Genomic DNA, 20548 nt, shown 5'->3' on the forward strand with positions numbered 1-20548 from the left:
CAGCGTATGGAAGGTCCTAGGTTCGAGTCAGTGGTAGAACACTCCAGCAGTGTATGGATAATAGGCTAATCTCACAAAATCCAAGTCTACTAAAATGGGGACATTACAGTCCGCCCCTCCTGAAATTGCTTGTCCCCAAGCAATATCGACTGCAAAGAAACTCCTCCACCTGGATCCCAAATGAAGACCTGTGTAATGTCCTTGGTATTACCAACCAACTCCTGTAATGCCCACACCAAGGGCACAACTAACAAGACCTGCCAAACTAAATCAACCTCAACAGCAGGTGTCACAAGAACATGAACATCAAGTGGAAGCAACTCTGAAAACTGACAATGTTTGCTTCCCAAAACTGCGCAAGATAAGTTGCCAAACATATCATCTAACACATGCGCAACTGAACTATGCATCTGAGACAAATCATGTAAATGAGAACCTGAAATGAGACTACCAACGATGCACACCATGTACATGCAATGAAACCTACTAGGGAACATTAACTGGAACGCGGATGCACACAAAGGATCCCTCAACATACTCGCTAGTGTCCCACATAGTATACCTGGATTCCAAATCCAGGGTAGAAATCTGCCATGTAAACCTCCCTCAGACTTTCGTTGCTCAACACTGATCGCCACTTCACCATGCGAGATGTGGTGAAGCCAACCCATGAGACCTATCCAAACTGCAACACTAACTCTGTCATCACCTGGATCCCAGTGCAATCTATACACACATCCATTTGTACTGTGAAGATAGGAGTACCTGGAAACATCTGCTACGCAACATCTCTCCACAACCTCTGCTAAACCCTCATGGATGTGATATCCAACTAAACCATCATGCCCATTGTCACCATAGTCTCTTTGAAGCCATGTATCCAAAGATAGCCTCTGTGTCATAGGAGTAACAATCTCCACCGGATACACATCAACATGATGGGAAACTGAACACTGCTCGAGCAAGTAGCCACCAACAATCAACTGAGTCAGGTACTTGCAACTGCTAGTTCCATCTACTGAAAATGGTAACTCTCCATCCCACAATGGATGGTATAATCCTGAAGCCAATCCACATCAATGCATCATCAAGTCCTCCACGTGTGGATCAAAAGAAAAGTGATGAGCACTCCTCACTGTGTAGTTGCGATAAAACGTTCCAACCTCGATCAAGGGCTCATCTCTAACAATATTGGAATCATGAGATGGCTCTAATCTCTGACCCCGAACAGTTGATTGGGTAGGGGCTCTAGTAACCCTCTCTGCAAACCCAATCACAAAATCTCTATTAGGAAGCATTGTAGTCAGAGTATCAATAATTACTCCCACACCATGCCTGATGGCGAGAGAACCTCGGATGAGAGTATCCTTGGTGGCTCCAAACAGACCCGCTCGAAACTCAGGACTCTCAAGAAGGTACTCAATAAATGAATCTGTGCAGTAAAAACAATATAAGGCTGAGTCAACCTTATCCTCTAACACCTGCAGCTGATCACTCTGACTCTGAGAAACAACAAGCTGGCATCCAAAATCAGCTGCATGGGATGAAGTAACAGATTTGCTTCCAGGAGAGGGAAACAAATCTACATGAGAGCCATACTCCCAACCAGATGACACTATGCGAGTTCCATGTGAAGTGGATGGAGTAACGTCGCGTACTAACACACAACTCTCTGGAGAGTCCACCACTGCCACACAAGAGCTATCAACAATCTGACCTGTATCATTTGTCATAGGACTAACCTCAGGAGAACCTGATGCAACAAGTGGTTCTCTGCTACTCTCAACCCAAATACTCATCCCAGCTAAGTCACCTGTACCTGCATCAGTGACACATGTAACCACATCCTCAACATACCCATCACTACAACCCGTGGGTGTAAACTCATCACCAAGTGATGCTATAGGAAACTCAACTGTATCCACAGATGGTGAAGACTGTGCTAAACTCAACGCCACGGTAAGTTCCTCAATCCCACTCGAGAAGATAATCCCTATCAGCAAGTAACTGCAAGTAATTCTGTTTCATTATCCCAATAGCTGCTCGGAGTGCATGGAACTCTGCTAGGGAAAGGCTACTATCACCGTGCTCATATGTCTCAGGAGTACTCCAACCAAAGGTCGCCAACATTTGTCGAGCAACATCAAAATGCTCCAAAGCTGTAGCAATCATATCATCATTAACCTTCAACTGCCCAGCCAGATGATGATACCCCTGTGACTCATTCTTTCCACCCAAATCTGCACTATGGTATGAAACTGAATCAACATCACTCACCTCGTGATCAACAACATCATGCGTGCAATCAATTGTGCACACATCAATATCTAAGGTACTGCTGCTATGTACCTCGTAGGATGGCTCAACTGGCAAGGTAGAAGTTGTTGTTATGACAATATCTTCACACACTTCCACTTCCAATGTAACTACATGGCCATCCAACTCATGATTCTGGGATCCTATGCCAAAGCATGAATCTTCAAACTTGTTTTCTAAGGTCTGATCTGAAAAATCAGACTCTAAATGACATGAATCCACATCAGACATTACCCCATTAGTACCAAAATCTCGAGTACCTTTATGCGGCAACTTAATAGAAGCATCTTGCACATGTGTAGTCACTGCTCTCTCATGCTGATGCAAAATTTCATCACTGCTGTCATGTAGATTAGAACTCTTTTGAGCCAAAATTCCCATGCAATCCTCATTCTTGACACTAGTATCACGAGTGCCAATACTCAAGGTCACTCCCACAACACTTTATGAACTTTCCATGACTTTCAAATCATCATTATGCTCAATTGCAAGGCTGCTGTCATGAAAATCAGACTTGTTATCATGACTATTAACAACTTCTTGAGTGCCAATAATCACCAAATTCTCTTTAAGTTTCACATTTTTATCCTTAAAAATAGATGTCATATACCGAGCAATTCTATCAAGTTTTGCAGGGTGTGAAATCAATTCATCCAGCTTCTTCTGGTTTTGTTTTAACTTTTCCAGTGAGGAATACACTTGCTTCATATTCTGGTCCCACTGATTCTGGGTACTTGAAGTAACCATGATTAACTAGCTGAATCAATCTACCCAACAGGTTGGCAGGAAACCGCTCTGATACCACTGTAATATCTCTTGGCTAATCTAACCCTGTTTCGCTTATTTGAACCCCAAGGAAAATTGTCAAACACTTGGCATACAATGTTTGAAGCCGCTGTAGTGAATTCTTTATTTGTCTTCTTTGGGTTTGTAGGCTGCAAATGAAGTTATGGAAAGCTTCTAACAATGCAAAGTTGTTATAGAAATGATATACTAGCTGTTTTAGACCTTTACAGACACATGTAATGACTGAAATTAACTAGTACAGCTAGTTGACATTAAGACAAACACTTGTCATGCATCCTAATGTATACCTACAGCCATTAGGCATTTAAGCAAACAATTGGCATGAAAGCTAAGTGGCTGATCAATGTTGAATGTTACCATGAATGTGGAATATGCAACTTATATCTCCATTAAACATATGCAACCTCCAAGTATTTCATGATATAATCATAATAGAAAATGATGCAATGAAGTAATGATTTTCTAATACAATGACCATAGATAGAAAACCTGGAATTTCAATGGCTGCCTTGATATATTAGTTTGATTCTCCTCATACGCAAAGCCCTTGTCAAATATATATAGCTGTTCACTTTTCTAAATCCCCTTCTATAGAATTCAAACTACTGTAGCGCACTGTTCATGCGCACTGTTCACGGCACTGTAGCACACTATAGTCTCTTTCAATTTGCAAACAAACTCTGAAATAAACCCTCCAATCAGCTCAATATTGACTTCTGAATGAAGCCAACTCTCACAAGCATAATCAGATGATATTGCACACCCTCTATATGCTGTTACAATGAAAAAGCCACGCTCTCCAATGCCAACAAGCCTTGAATCCTGCAGAAACCCTTGGTATTCTACACTTCAATGCTCCAAAGAAACTTCAATCAAAAACTCCAATCACATAATGAAGTTCGATTCTTTTTGCACACTTATATTTCCTCAAGAAGTTCGAACTTCTTCAAAAAGCTCTTAATTAACATTAAAATGTTATAATATTTCATTGGCATCAATAATGTAATTAAACCTTGGGTTATGTGCTCATAAATTATTAATAAACTTGGCCCCCTTATCATGATAAATAGACCCTCATTTAAGTGCTTTATGATATAAAGTCATTTTATAACTTAATAATATAATCTCCAAATAATTAATGTTTAATTGAGCCAATTAAACATTAATATCTCCATGAATACTTTGTATTTTCAAACGTCGTCTGAACTGGGAGCTAACATGAGGAGACTGCATATGACCATACCCCCTTTACTAAAAATAGCAGGGGTCCATCTCTAACATCCCAAGATTTACTAAAAATAGGAAGTAGAGAAAATGATGTCCGAATGATGCCAAACAAAGACCAAACTGAAGCACTCTGAACACTGGAGATGATACCAATCCTCAAAAGACCCTCTATCCAACACATTAGCCTACAAGGGTTAGGATAATAGGCTAATCTCACCAAATCCAAGTCTGCTAAAATGGGGACATTACATTGTGACTGTGACTTCCATACCCAGCCTCCATTCTTCCAAAGGGATAGGTGTTGGCATTTATTGGTTGTGGTGAGGCAAATAGAAGGTTTCAGCTAGCTGCCATTGCCAGGCATGTGAATCATGGTGCAGGTTGTGGGTGTCTATCTCAGCAAATAAGAAGGCGTTAAAGAGTAAATGCTGTTTGATTCTTTCTATGCAAGTAGACATGGCGTTTGGAGGGAAAGAAAACACTTCTTGGCTAGGTGTTTGACACAAGGGGTTGGCATGAGCTGTTGGGAACTGGTTTAGAGGGGACAACAGCCTTATTGGGCCCTTGGCATGAAGATTTTAAGCCCTCAGTCTTCAGGTGCATCCATGGTTTAGTTGCTGTTCATTCCAAAGAGTTAGAATGCTGATATTATGCATTGTTTTTAGCTACTCCATGTGTACAACGTTGCTGAGTTGAGGTCAGAACTGCATATGCATTTTAATGTGTAATTTGCTCATAGGTCTGCAATTCATTGAATAAAAGTACATTTATATCACTTATTTCAAATAGTGCAGTTATTTCCTTTCTCATTTGTGAATGCCAAGTATTGTGGTGAATGTTACATGAACTCTTACAAACCAAGCTTCATATTAATCTGGAAATCAGAAAACATTTTATTTCACATGCATGCAAAATAATTGACACAATAACTATTCAGTGAAAGTGGGCAAAGGGTGAAAATTCTGGAAAAAAAATGGTAAGGTCTTTACAGTGCTAAGATAGATGTAAATGATTAGGTTACCAAGTGACCATCCAACATCACATCATATATGCTAGTTTCTAGAAATCTTATTAAACTTTTTCATTGTCCAGAATGAGTAGTAGTATTTTGAATCCTAGGTGTTTATTTATTTGTATAGTGCATACAATATATGTATGTATGAACCATTTCATTTCAGATGGTGTCTCCCTAAGTGCCCAATTTCCACCTTTGATACCATATTTAAATGTTTCAAGTTCAACAGTGTTCGTTATTTCAATCTCAAGGAAACTTTCTAATGTTTGAACAAACTTTGACTTTTCTAATTACATATCGCCCTAAGGTAATGATCATCCCATTCTACCTGGTGTGATTAGAGAGATGAAAAAGAAAAATATGAAATATTTGCTCATTAAAGAAATGGTATTTTCCAAAATGCTGAAATTGTGATGTTTAAATAGTTCCTCTTTTTCTTCCATGGGTGACAGGCATGGAATGCATTTATAGCATTTTGGACTGGTTCGGCCATTCGAATGGGAGCACCTCTGTTCTTCACATTATTTTCTTTGCCATTTTGGTTTGTTGGTATAAGGTATTATCTTCATTCCTTTATTACACTATCTGGTCGGACACAAGATGGAACCACTTTTCTTCTACATTCAAATCATACTAAACAACAAATTTGATGTATCTACAATTGACTTTGGCACCATTGCTGTCTTCCTGGAAGATGCCAATGAGAAATGCCCTACCGTCATGTGAGAATCCAATAAAGATTTTCAGAAAAGGTTTGGATTTAACCAGATGGAGAGATAAGAGACATGGACATGGTTTTGACTCTCCAACATCTTCTGAGATGAAATTCATTAGGGAAAAAACTGCAGAGATTAACATAAATTTTATAGTTTAAAAAGATTTTGATTTTTCTGTCTTGTGCCTTTCTGTCTTACCTAACATAGAGGACATGCTTTTCAGTGACATTAGTATTTTGCTATTCTTGTATAGGTTATTATAAATTCTTTGAAAAGAAAGATTAAAGGGACTTGTACAAATATGGAGACTTTCGATTGTTATAAATTTTAAATTTTGCTTCCAATAATTTTTCTTGCTTATGGATAACATAGTCATGTGGTTCAAACACTAAGAATCCCTTGAATTTTTTACTAGAAAATAAGTAGTAATTGCAACAAGTTAGGAGCTACTTATTGCTATTAAATATTCAATCTTGCAAGACCTCTATTAGCACTTTCTAACCTCTAGCTAAGTAGTAAACAAGATGCCTTTTGCAAAGGTCGGAATGGTTACAAAGAAGGGCAGGTTCTATGTAGCTATTGCGGTGTTTAGTTTTAAGAAAGTAGCTGTAATCACTCTAAACACCACCTCACCTGCATAGCCGGATATGATGTGTTGTGCAAATATGTTGAGCCAAAGCCTATAAGGGAGATGACAACTCAATTAGAGAATTTTTAGGAAACGGAACAAAAGGCATGGCATAAACATTTTAGAGGATTCTGAAGTCATAGGTGGGGAAAGACATAATTTAGGCTGTTAGAAAAATATAGGAAATGAAAGGGAGCTTAGGATGTGAGGGGAAGAGTGGAATGCACAGGCATAAAGGATTTATTGGGGATGAGAGTACTACAAGTTAAGTGTTCGGGTTCTTGGGGAGGTGAAAGGGGAGAGAATAAAGACATATAGGAAGAAGTAATAATTCTAAGGGAATACTAAGGTATGATTTGAACTTTTCTATTCATGAATTTTGATGGCATAAATAATTGTTTATTGCTTAGTTAAATGCATACATGAACTCAATAGACAAAAAAAATTCAATTCTGTGAAACTTAAAAACTCTAAAAAATAGTTACTTCAGAAAAGAAAATACAATTTCAAAATGTATCAAATGAGTCTATAATGTTGATATTAATTAGGGAAGGGCGGATTCCAATTGCCTTGGGCAACATTGGAATCCGCCCAAAAAGGGGCTGGCCCCTTTTACCTCAATGTGTAAGACAAGGCCCTATCCCTCACGCTACATTAAAACCCTCACCTCACAACTCAACACTCAACGTGTTGTCAAATAGGGCCGACCCTATTAATAAAGGTACTTAAAGAAAATAATTAAAGTTAATTATTTGGAAAGCCGACCTAGCTAAGGGGTTTTGCTCCAGATATAAATAAAGATTAGAATTCATTGTTATCAACTCAAGTCAATTAGCTCCTTCATCTTATGCGAAAATCTTCATGCTTGCCTAAGTGCAAACTTCAGTCATCTGCAACTACAGCAACCTTCATCTACCATTAGGAGGTGCGAAATTCATCTTGAGGTGTTGGCAAAATTCAATGAATGCACAGCGAACTGATTGGAGGTCTGCCATTCATACATGTACAGCAAATTACTGGAAGGACTACCATTTATGTATACAAAGCGAACTGCTTGAAGGACTGCCATCTAGGTTATACACAGCGAATTCCTTGAAGGCCTACAATCTAGGGCAAGGGAGCAGCAGCATCTATCCTTCATATGACAGCAAGTGATTGTTGAAGGCAGTCACCTCATACCTCTTGTGATAGCAACATCTGAACCTACAAATACATGAGATAAGTGTTGTAATGATTACATAACTATAATCCATAATCAGATCTAAGGATCTTTTCTGGCTGGGTTTTTCCTCCTAGGAGGTTTTCCCAGAGTAACTGCGTCTTGCTCTCATTGTTCATTTCTATGTTGTCATTTTCTTTCAGTTAAACAAACTAATTAGAAACTAAATCTAAATTCTAAGTTATGTCAATCTGAAAGTGTTAAAACTAACATATAAAACATTGGGAAAGTACTTTCTATTAGATTTGAATACAATAAAGTACAAAATTGTATCGTCATTCAAATAAAACAATTAGCTGATAACTACTATGAATCTATGATCATTGTCTTTCAAATTCATCATAAATTGCATATCCATGCAAGTTACAAATTGCATTTATTTAAAATTTTCTCTTCCCAATTCTAGTGGAAAAGTGAGGGTCTACACCTTACACTCAGCTATGGCTCCTCATTCGGCCAACAAGATTGTGGCTCCACCTTACCACTAGACGTCATTAACTCCTCTACCTCATGTTGGACATCATCTGCCAATATGTCATCTAATCCAAACTCTCATGCTTTTTCTGCATCTACACCATCCATAGCTTGCCTCTCAAAATCAGTAAGATCATTCAATGAATATGGAGATCTCCTCATTCTACGTAGTCTAGTCATTGTAGAGATCAATATCATCTAAGTCTATAAGCTCATGTGTAGATGTGTCCTCAACCTTTCTTGTGCAAAGCCAATGGTTGCATTGCACAAAACTAGCTTGTTGAGCCATTGTTGAGTCTACTCATTGCACTTCTTCATGTGGATGGCCTCAAACAAACTCCAATTGTGTGCACATTCAAAATTTCTATAAATTTGAAACAAATTTGGGAGAGTTATCTTTTGAAGATTTGGGTATTTTCACCCTAATCTTCCCAACAATAATTTGCAAATAAGTTATTCAAAAGTTTGAAAGTAAATAATATCAATAATTGTAATTTATAATTTGTAAGATATCAATAAAGGCTTCAAATTTTGTTGCTTTGTTTCTAGATGGATCTAACTTGAGTAGCTACTAGCGAAACAAAGTGTAATGTTCTGAGTCCAAATCAGATATAAAGGAAAAAAGTAGCAATTTTGAATGCATTAAGAGAATGGATCAGATATTATGAAAACAAGAATTGCAAGTATTCCACAAGCATTATTCACTCAGAACACAATCTAGATCATGAATCTATGTCACCCTCGAAAACAAATGGAGTGACGTGCAATGCTAAAAACAAGTCTAAGACAAAATTCGCTCAGCCTGGAGCTACGCACCAAACTAAGAATTTATGTCTGAGCAACTACAGCCCCAAAGCAGACTAAATTATTACTTCTTAATTCCTCCTTGTCCTACAAACAAATTAGCAACTTCCCTAAATACCCGCCAAGTTGCCAGACCCAAGGAGGTCTGCCACAAGGACAAGAAATAAAATAAAATAAAAAATTCAAATTAATTATTTATTATATTGGGTGCCAACCTAAGATAGGTCGGCCTGGATTATTTTGGGACATTACACAAAGAGTCCCAAAAAGTCCCCCCCCCCGCCTCTCATACTTTTCATTTTGATGAGTGTGCAATTTCTTCCATCCGTCCACCCATGTGAAAGAATGGTGCACCAAATTTTGGCCACTACTTTTGATCTTCCAAATTTGTATTTTAATCTACAACATCCTAGAGTACCATTTAAGTCTTTTGGAGAGGGGACCTTGTACCCTTTTCTACAACTATCAAAGTGGCAACTAAATATTCCCAATATGAGCTCCTCGCCATGTTGAAGGGAAGGTTTTTGTGAAAATATAAATTTGCATGCACCTTATCTACTTCTTGATACATCTTGTTCTACCTTATAATTTGCAACAAAGGGAGTACTATAGGTATATTTCTAGGTACACAAAAGCCTTGTGTACTGTATGTATATTTCTAGATACAAAAAAGCCTTGTGACTAGACGCTGCTTGATTTGGATGAGATGGATGTGTCATGTATGCATGGATCATGAGTAGAGCCCACAATATTTTGCCAAGTTGAGATTAAAGGTTTCTATTGTAGCTACTTATACCCTTGCCCTCTCTAGTTTCTTCTCATCCAACAATGCATGGATTACTTGCATCTCTCATTTTGCCTCTTCTATGACTTTCACATGGCTTCGCATCATAGCTAATAATGCATATAATATGGTATTTGAGGCAATTAATACCTTCATTAAACCTCTTCATGTAGAAGAGGCAAATCACAATCCAATTGTGGCATATTTCCAAGCAGGTCATGACTTCTAGAAGGACAACATCCACTTGTTGATTCTGAGCTTGATACAAAGTTGGATGCCATTGTATGCTAACTTGTAGCATTTTAGAATACAAAAAGAATAGAGTCTAAAAAATAGTTATTTGAACAAGAAAAATAAAATAGATTTAACATAAATTGCATTTGAAACATAATGAGGTAATTAAATAGCAAGAGCATTAGTTAATTTAACTAAAATAACTTTTTTTTAAAACACTAAAGCATAAACCCTATGTTTAGAAAAGCCCAATGACTCTATTTGCAAAAACTAGTGTAAGCCCAATTTTTTTTCCCACACCAAATCCATGTTTTAGCATCTAAATCACATATGGCAAGTTTTATGCTTGGACTTGTCAAGTTGTATAGTACTCTTGATTTTGCAAACTAAGGTTTATTGTATAATTTTTTTTCTCTTTTTTCTCTTTATTTCTGAAAATTGAGATATGGGATTACCATTTCCTTAGAGATTGAATGTTAGACCTTGTTGGACTCGAAGATAGATTCAAACTGAAATAAATTTGCTAGCTCATTATTGACTTGATTATAATATCTTTTTTAGTACCAAATTGACATATTGAGATTTGTTGAGGGTTTTAGTGGTACTAATGATTTTATTTCCCCATTTCCAATTTTTGAGACTAAAGATTCGTGATCACATTTTTTTTTATTGTTGAAGTATGATTTTGCAATCACCTTAAATAATTTTTTAGATACTAATTTTCTCAGCTAAAACGACTCCCTCATAGCTAAAGGTCAATCCTATTGTATTGTTCATCTAATGTCCAAGACCCTATTAATATCTTATGATATGTTATTCTACTATTGGACTAATTGCCAACATACCCCTTCGCATTTGAGACATGGACTAACCACCTCTTGTGGATCCGTTTATCTTTGGCGTTTGTATTGGGCATTAACAAGTCGATCCTTTGACACAACGGCAAACGTGTTCCAACAATTGGTTTCAAAGTCGGGCCATGGGTTCGACTCCCCTCAGGTGATGCTGAGGGGGGAATTGTTGGACTAATTGCCAGCATCCCCCTTCAGATTCAAGACATGGACTTAACCACCTCTTGTGGATCCATTTATCTTTGGCGTTTGTATCGGGCATTAACGAGTCAATCTTTTGGCACAACGGCAAACGTGTTCCAACATCTACATGCTTCTAGATAATACCTTTTATAAACAATGTTCTTAAATTTGTTATGGAATCTTGGTTAATTTTATTTATGCTCTAGGAGTATCCCATCTGCTTTTAGAATATTTGTAATGTTGGCCATCAGGGAAGATTTGAGATCCCCACTATTTGATGGTTTTTCACTCTAAAGAACTAAAACCTTTTTTGTTTGGGACATATGATTGCTATGCTTCTGATGTCTCTTGATATTTTACTTATGACATGGTTTGCCTTGTGATTTGATTGCTCTAGTATCCTCAAGTTCTCTTTGTTCTATATTTTCCATAAAATATGCCAAGTTGTTATCTTTTGTATTATTTGATTTGTGAGCATACATTCATTCCTCAAATCTTATTACTTCCACTCTTACTTTTATTAGTTAATTTTCTCTTTTGTAATTTTTCCTTTGGTCTTTCTTATCTATACCATTAGGTTTCAACAAACCCTTTTCATAATCAATGACTCAACCCTCTCTCTCTCTAGTATTGATCTCTTCTTTCATTCCAATATGAACAATTGCTTCCTCTTAATAGCCTTAGCATCTTCATTATAAGAACATCCACCACTACTTGATGTCTTCCTCTCTAGAATCTTTCTCCTCCTTTTCCTTTTTGTCTAGTTTATTTGATCTCGAATCTTCTATTTGCTTTTTCTTTTTCCTTCAATGCAAATACATATGCTTCTTCAACTATTTGCAACCTTACACACACACATATACTAGGAGGAGTGAATTTACATCAAATGAGTCTGAAGAATATTGTGAGAGGCATAGGATAAAAAGACAATATTCAGCCGCGAGAACTCAACAAACTTAAGAGCCTTAGCATCTTCATTATAAGAGCATCCACCACTACTTGATGTCTTCCTCTCTAGAATCTTTCTCCTCTTTCTCCTTTTCCTTTTTGTCTAGTCTATTTGATCTCGAATCTTCTATTTGATTTTTCTTTTTCCTTTAATGCAAATCGATATGCTTCTTCAACTATTTGCAACCTTACACACACATATACTGAGAGGGGGAGTGAATTTACATCAAATGAGTTTGAAGAATATTGTGAGAGGCATGGGATAAAAAGACAATATTCGGCCGCAAGAACTCAACAAAATGGAGTGGTGGAGAGAAAGAATAGAGCCATCCAAGGTATGGCAAGAGCAATGCTCAATGAATCCAAGATAGCTCACACTTTTTGGAAAGAAGCGGTTCATATAGCTATATACATCTCCAACCAAGCTCAAATTAGGGTAAACGACAGGAAAACTCCATATGAACTTTGGAAGGGAAGGCCTGCATCAGTAAAGTATTTCAAAGTTTTTGGAAGTGAATTCTACATAAGAAGGGATGATGAAGATTTGGGAAAATTTGATTCCAGAAGCAATGAAGGCATTTTACTTGAATATTCCACTAGAAGCAAAGCTTACAGGTGCTATAACAAAAGACTACACAAATTTGTTGAAAGTGCAAATGTGAGAGTTGATGAAGAAAGGCATCAAAGGAGATAGTACAAGAGATTGATTATCAAGAGGAAGAAAAGGAAACTGAAGAAGTTGAGCAAGGAAATCCAAAAACATCATCAAAGGGACCACCCGACACCATCCAAATTTGTTCAAAAGAACCATTCTGAAGATTTGATTATTGGAGGCAAAGACAGAATTTCAAACAAGAAGAAGATTTGCAAATACAACAGAACATGCAAATCTATGTTTGCTTCCAAAATTGAGCCAAAGAACTCTTCAGAAGCAAGTGAAGACAAACACTAGATCAAGGCTATGAAGGAAGAATTGGATCAAATAGTGAAGAACGAGACTTGGGAGCTAGTCCCAAGATCCAAGGACAAGAATGTTATAGGAACCAAGTGGGTGTTTTGTAACAAGTTGAATGAAGATGGGGAAGTCACAAGGAATAAAGCAAAGCTTGTGTGTAAAGGCTATGCACAAGTTGAAGGAATAGACTTCAAGGAAACTTTTGCTCCTACTACAAGATTAGAAGCTATCAAGATGTTCTTAGCTCTTGCAAGTTTCAAGAATTTCAAAGTGTATCAAATGGACGTCAAAACAACTTTTCTAAATGGAAATCTTGAAGAAGTGTATATTGAACAACCTAAAGGATTCATTCTATCAAAGAATGAGGATTATTTGTGTAGACTAAAGAAAGCCCCTATGGATTAAAGCAAGCCCCGAGGGCTTGGCATTCAAGGTTAGACAAATATCTCCAAGAACAAGGCTTCCAAAGAGGAATAGTGAATAGCAATTTGTATATCAAGAGTGAAGGAGATACATTACTAATTGTTGTGGTATATGTCAATGACATCATTTTTGGAGGTGACAGTGATAAGATGTGTCAAGACTTTGCCACAAATATGTAGAAGGAATTTGATGTCTATGCTAGGTGAGCTATCTTCTTTCTTGGTTTGCAAATTTCCTAGTCAAATAAAGGAATTTTCATTTCTCAAACCAAATATGTTAAAGAACTGTTGAAGAAGTTTAGAATGGAGAATTGTAATCCAGTAAGTACACCTATGGTTACTAGTTGCAAATTGAGCAAAGATGATGAATCTCCTACAATGAATCAAACTATGTATAGATCCATGATTGGAAGCTTACTATATCTAATAGCTACAAGGCTTGACATCATGCAAGCAATTGGTTTAGTCGCACAGTTTCAAGCAGCTTCAAAGGAAGGCCATGTTGATGTAGTCAGAAGAATATTGAAATATTTGAAGGGGAGTATGGATTTTGGATTGTGGTATCCAAGAATTGAAGATTTCAGTCTTATAGCATACACAGATGCGGATTGGGCTGGTACAGTTAATGGTAGAAAAAGCACCAGTGGAGGTGCATTCTTTCTTGGCAGTTGTCTTGTATCTTCGCTAAGCAAGAAACAAGCATTAGTTTCACTATCTACGGTAAAGGCAGAATATATTGCAGCAGCATGTTGTACACAGGTTCTATGGATGAAACAAACATTGAAAGATATTAAGGTTGAGTATGAGAATCATGTTCCAATATTATGTAATAATACAAGTGCTAGTAACATCTCAAAGAATCCAGTGATGCACTTTAGGACAAAGCAAATTCCGATCAAGTATCATTTCTTGAGGGAACAAGTACTTGAGCAGCAAGTCAAGTTGGAATGCATTGCTACAAAGGAACAAATTGCAGACATCTTCACAAAGCCTCGTCCAAAAGAGACTTTTGAGAACCAGAGGGAAAATTTGTGAGTGATATCCCTTTCATCCATTCACTAAGTTCTTCCATGAAAGCATGTGTTTAGGGAGAGCTATTTATCGTCTTATTCAGTTAGCCATGGATACCCCTTTCACTTGATGTTAAAGTGGGAGCATTTCAGTCAGGGGGAGTTGTATGATCCACTTGCACTCAAAAGATTTTTTTTTTACAAGGGTTGCCATCAATGACAAAGAGGGAGAATGTTGAAATATTGTCATTGATTGCAAAGGACAACCATTAAGATAATTACTAGGAGAAGACATTAAAGAGCATAGGTATAAGTAGTAAAAATTATTGTCATATAAATAAGGAGAAAAAAAAACAAATTAATGCATCATTATATGGCCGACTTGGTTTGGAGTTTTGGAGTTCTTTATTATAATAAAATAAAGAAAATATTAGGGCCAACCCCGCTTTGAAATAATAGCTAGGGCATGTGATATTTACTAAGACAAATATAGGGTTGCATTGAGCAAGAAAAGGTCACAAGATGAAAAAATCATGAATTTTACAGTCAAAGCTAGAGCACTCTAGCAAACGAACAGTTGCAATTTTTGGGAGTGTGCAGTGAGATTTCTAAGTATTTTCTTGTATTAGTTTTTCCTTCAAAGGTTGTAAATAAATTCAGCTTTTTTAAAAGTTTGAAAGTTTTGTAGTAGATTTTAAAGTATGGGTTTCAAAAAATATTTGTTGTTAGAAAGGTGTCTAAAGAGTTTTTAATTTTCTAGGTGAATCTATATCTAGGAATTCAATAAGTGCTTTTGCTGCCTAGTTTAGGGCAAATTTCAAAGAAAAATCAACACTTCTTCTCACACTACTCAAACAAAGAAAAAAGTGATGTTCTTACCATAATGAACTTGGCCATGTTAAAAAGTAACGTAGAAAAAGACATTACAACCTATCTCACAAGAAGCATGATAAAGATGATATGGCCACTGTTGAGGAAGAGCGTGATTCAAATAATGAATTTGCTTTTGTGGCATCTTTTTCGAATAGCATTTACAATAGTTATTGGTTCTTTGACTTGGAAGCATCTAGACACTTCCTGTATTGAAATGATTGGTATGTAAGGTTCATTATTGATCCTACGCATATGAATACAATTTCACTTGGTAATGGTAGAGCACATATGGTTGAACGGATAGGAGATGTTAGGATCTTATTGAATGATTATCTCAAGCTTTTAGTATGTAAGTTAAATATATTCTTGCCATGAACAAAAATTTATAATCTATCAATTAGTTTAGTGAAAATCTTAACATCCAAGTCAAGTTTTATGGAAAGAAATGCAATGAGTTTGATGTGAAGAAAAACAAAATTGTTGCCTTGGGAATTCACCAAGTGGGTATATATAAGCTTGTTAATTCTACTACAAATAACTTGCATGCCTTATTTGTTGAAGATAATACTAGTATTCTTTGGCATGAAAAATATGCCCATTTAAATCTTCAATTTTTAACCAAACTTAATAGAGCCCATATGATTGAAGGGCTGCCTCCTATACAAGAAAAACAATATTTGTGTGTTGAATGTGGTTTGAAAGCAAAAGAGGAAGTTGTTTCCTATAGGTGTTTAAAGTGTGAAGGATTTTTTAATTCATGTAGATCTTTGTGAACCTTCCTAGAAATCTCCCATTGTCAATATTTTAAGGTATTTCTTACTACTAGTGGATGATTTTTCTAGGAAGATGTGAGTCTACTTCTTAAAAAAGTCTAATTGCTATGGTGCCCTTTTGAAATTCAAGGCATTAGTGGAAAGTGGAAACACTCAAAGAGCATCAGATCACAACTTTGCAGTTTGATAATGGGAGGAGAATTCATCTTTTCTCGATTCATAGTATTTTGTGAACAAGAAGAGATTTAGCACCAATTAACTGCACAATACACTTTACAACAGAATGAAGTGGTTGAAAGGCATAACAAGACTATTATGGAAATGGCATAGTGTATAATGCACAAGAGTGTTCCCTATTAGTACTAGGGAATTGTGAACACAAATTTATATCCTAAATTATAGTTCTTGCAAAGTGTTGTAAAATATCACACCAAAAGAAATTTGATTTGGCAACACACTTGAGATAACATCTTTTCATGTCTCAAGAAATACTTCAAACTATTGTGGTTGGCCTTCACCACAAACTTACCACTAACAAGGTGTTGTCTGAACTTGGCCAAAGCATACATGATGGCCAACATTTTCTTGTCATAGATTGAGAACTCTCTTAAAATCCCTCTAAGTATGCAGCTCTCAAAAACAATGGGATGTTTATTCTATATCAAAAAACACTCCAATCCCTTCCCCAGAAGCATCACATTTTAACACAGAAGTGAGAAATATGGAATGCCCAATCTAGGACAAATACTCATCACCTCTTTGAGTTTGTCATAAGTTTTCTATGCTGAATTAAACCATGTGAAATCCCTTTTCTTTATCATATCAATCAATGAAGCTACCAATTGAGAAAATTCCTCCACAAATCTTGATATGACTGCAAAGACTAAAGAATTCTCTCAACTTTGTCAATGTTTTAGGTGCAGCCTAATCCAAGATGACCCAAATCTTCCCTTGATCGACTTGCACTTCTTGAGTGCTGATTACATGCCCCAAATACATAATCAAACTAACATTTAGGTATTTCTCTTGTCAAAAACTATAGTTTTATATTCCCAGTGTCATTTTTCTTTTTGCTTCCATCCATAACACACTGAGATCCATTTTGTGTGTGTTGTCCCCAGGATACGCTTAGGCTCTTCAATAGTCAATCTTGGACAAATAGTTTTTTATTATAGACCTGAACCCATCTCAAAACTGTGCAAGATGCCCTATGCTGCATCTTGGCACAAGGAGGTCCATTGATGAGGACATTGAGTAGTTGTCAAATTAAAAACTTGGGTGAATTCCGGACAAGTAATAGAAGCATATTATACTTTGCATTTGCACTCATTTTTTCACCATAACAATTGATCATGTGATCCTTGAGAGATCCTAGGGAAGCAGTTTGCATTGGGTATTCATACTAAGCTAGAATATTTATCTTCGGTTTTGGCCATTAATACTGGATCAGCAAACAATTATAAAATTTCACAAATTCACTAACTTCATATTTCAGTTATATGTATATAGAAGATTCTTCAGAAGATTTATTACAATGACCTGCTACAAATTAGCAACTATAATTGTCCATATAATCAACTGCATTTTATCCCCTTTTATGTCTGACATGTCAGTTCAACCTTCTAGATCCCTCTTCAGAAATCAGATCCAGATTAGCTTTTTTTTCTGATATGAACAATTAATGCTTTCTAATTAGTTACGAACATGGATACCCGATCATGCTCATTCATATTATTTGTTGGTGGATGTCAAATACCATATATGCAATTGTCATTCAGTTGTAACAAGGAACTGATTAAAACATATCTCCTTTATAAATAAAAATGAAGACTGATTATTAATTTGGTTAACACAGACAATACTTTGCACTTATTAGTACCTCCATCTTTAAAGTAAATAAATCTGCATTATGTAATAATAATAAAAGCTTGACGTCAAGTCCATGTTACTTTTTAACTCTCAAAACATCTGATTTTACGAAATTATCATTATTATATATTCAAGATTTACAGGGCTTGTCATCATAGTTATGTGGAGACTCGTACCCTGACCCCTTTTCGTGCAGTGGAAATGCATCCATGAGAAACTTCCTAAGGGAGTATTTTATATATATCATATAAACTATATTGGTTATTTTTTAAGTGCTAACATTTGGTTGACGAGCTAAAAGAATTAAAGAAATATTTTAGTACCTGGAATTTTCTATTTCTTGCATGAAAACTTTTATGTCTTTCCCCACACAAATTTTTTCTTATCAAAGCCGGCAAACTACTAGTAAGAAGAGATTTGAAAAACAATTTAAAGGGCTAAGATGTCTACATGCACAGAAGTTTTATCAAATGATTGAAAATAGTCATCTCTGAATATCCCATACCATGTTATTAAATAATTGCATTCCCATCTCAGTTCCCTTCTTCTACTTCTAGTTTTGAAATTTAATTATATGTCATTACGGTGTTATCAATATCAATATAATTAATCTTTATTTTCATTGTCATTCACTTTAGTATTTTTAAATATTTTCAATCCCCGTCTCCCATACCAGTATCGATCACCATTCAAAAAAATGGTGTACTGGTATCTATCCTTGTCTCCCCTACCAGTACCAATCACTATCTTCTGCTTATTATATGCTCATCATTCGGTCCGCAACATTCCTTCATCCACCTCAACAAAACAAGAACAACCTTTGTGACTTCCTTTTACATTTCTGCTAGAGTTTACGGACATTGCTGACTTTTGAAGATGGATTTATGCAGGCTTGCGAAAAGAACTGTCTCTAGTTTGGTTATCGGTGCTGACTTGAACTTCGGATCAAAGAAGTTTTCTATAACATGGAAGCTTGGTAACTTATGGAGTTACAGAGTGGATGGGCAAACAAAGGACATCATATCAGTGGGGCTAATCATTGAAGCTGTATGTTCCTTCAAATTTTCTTCTATACTCAGCCAAGTGCTTAGGAATCGATTCAAAACTGAAATGAAGATGTATATATAATTACTTGAGCAAATCAATTTGCAAATTAAGAAAGCCTCATGTACTATATGGTATTTTTGTAAGTTGTATCGTCAATCATGATTTGCAATAAAATGCTTTGTGTTTGTATTGTCTTCTCGCTCTCATGTGCATGAGTGGGTATTAATGAAATGTTCCAGGAACAGAATGGTCAACCAATTACAGCTGCTTGTGTGAAGGAGGGAGTCAATTCCCACACGTTTGGTGCAAGCTTGGAACTCATTGAAAAGAAATGGCTTGTCCATGAGATAAATGACTTCCTAGGCCTCAGCCCTCTGCAGCAGGACAGCTTCCCTAGAGTATGATAACTTTCTTACCAGACAAGTGCCATCAATGGTGTTTTAAATACCACTCCTTCTATGCTCAAGCTCTATAACCACAAAGGCTGTGCAAAGCTTGCAATGGGTTCAAAATCTATATAAAATGTAAAATATGCTATTTCAGTCTCATGTCATCAATTTTTTTTATTACAAAATGTTGGCAAAAATGGCTTGAAACATGTATAAGCCATTGAGATGATTTGTCCATAGTGACATCGATCGTTTTGTCATTTAATTAGTTAATTATGAAAATTTGAAAACAACATTAGTAATTATTTTGCCATGCAATCCTGGTCCATGAATGGGAGACAAAATAAATAGCTTCTCACTTGTGTACTTCACTGATAGCATGAATTTGAAAGAAAAATAAGTGGGTTTTGCCTAGTCTTAAGGAATGCTGCTACATTTGGCTCTTCCGATGAATTTTGATTGTTATTTTCAAGGTCTCTGTTCATCTTGTTTGTTTAGATGCCTATAAGTGGGGAACTGTGAACTTTGTTTGCAATGGTGTTATTGTATGAACTAGAAGTTTTAATTTTGCATGCTGAGTGTTTTATGTTAAAAAATAAATAAAATTGCGAATGCATTTATGTGTAAACAATTATATCATGTGGTTTTATAATTGACAATAGATTTCCAAAAGTTTAGTCTCGGACTGGATGTCAAATATTGATATTAAAATAGTTAGATGCAAAGGATTTGTTAAATATTTAGACTTAAAATCTCACCAAGTTGACCATTGAATGTCTAAAGTTGGATTATAGTGTTGAATTAATTTTCATATTTAAGATATACTGATGAATTACATTTAAAACTATAAGCTCATCTTTATTTTACTGTCAATAATATTGAATCTTTATACACAATTTTAAATCATTTAGTTATACAAAGAAATTTTGTTAATTAAGTACACAATTTCATGGGCTTTCCATGTACAAGATGCAAATAATACAAATAAAATTTTGAGGTCCTAG

The 20548-nt window shown here is 36.0% G+C and overlaps 1 protein-coding gene across 4 annotated transcripts in view; it reads left to right on the forward strand.

Annotated features, from left to right (window-relative positions):
- Positions 1–20041, forward strand: part of LOC131034044 (uncharacterized) — a 279391-nt gene extending 259350 nt beyond the window's left edge. For all 4 annotated transcript variants that reach the window (XM_059216829.1, XM_059216828.1, XM_059216831.1 and 1 more), the window contains 3 exons: positions 5818–5921; positions 18999–19155; positions 19395–20041. In XM_059216829.1, coding sequence (XP_059072812.1) covers positions 5818–5921; positions 18999–19155; positions 19395–19559 — 426 coding nt within the window. In that variant the 3' untranslated portion in view covers positions 19560–20041. The remainder of the gene's footprint in view (positions 1–5817; positions 5922–18998; positions 19156–19394) is intronic.
- Positions 20042–20548: the final 507 nt, after the last annotated feature.

Source organism: Cryptomeria japonica, chromosome 2, assembly GCF_030272615.1.
Source record: "Cryptomeria japonica chromosome 2, Sugi_1.0, whole genome shotgun sequence".
In the NCBI taxonomy this organism is placed as follows: Eukaryota; Viridiplantae; Streptophyta; class Pinopsida; order Cupressales; family Cupressaceae; genus Cryptomeria; species Cryptomeria japonica.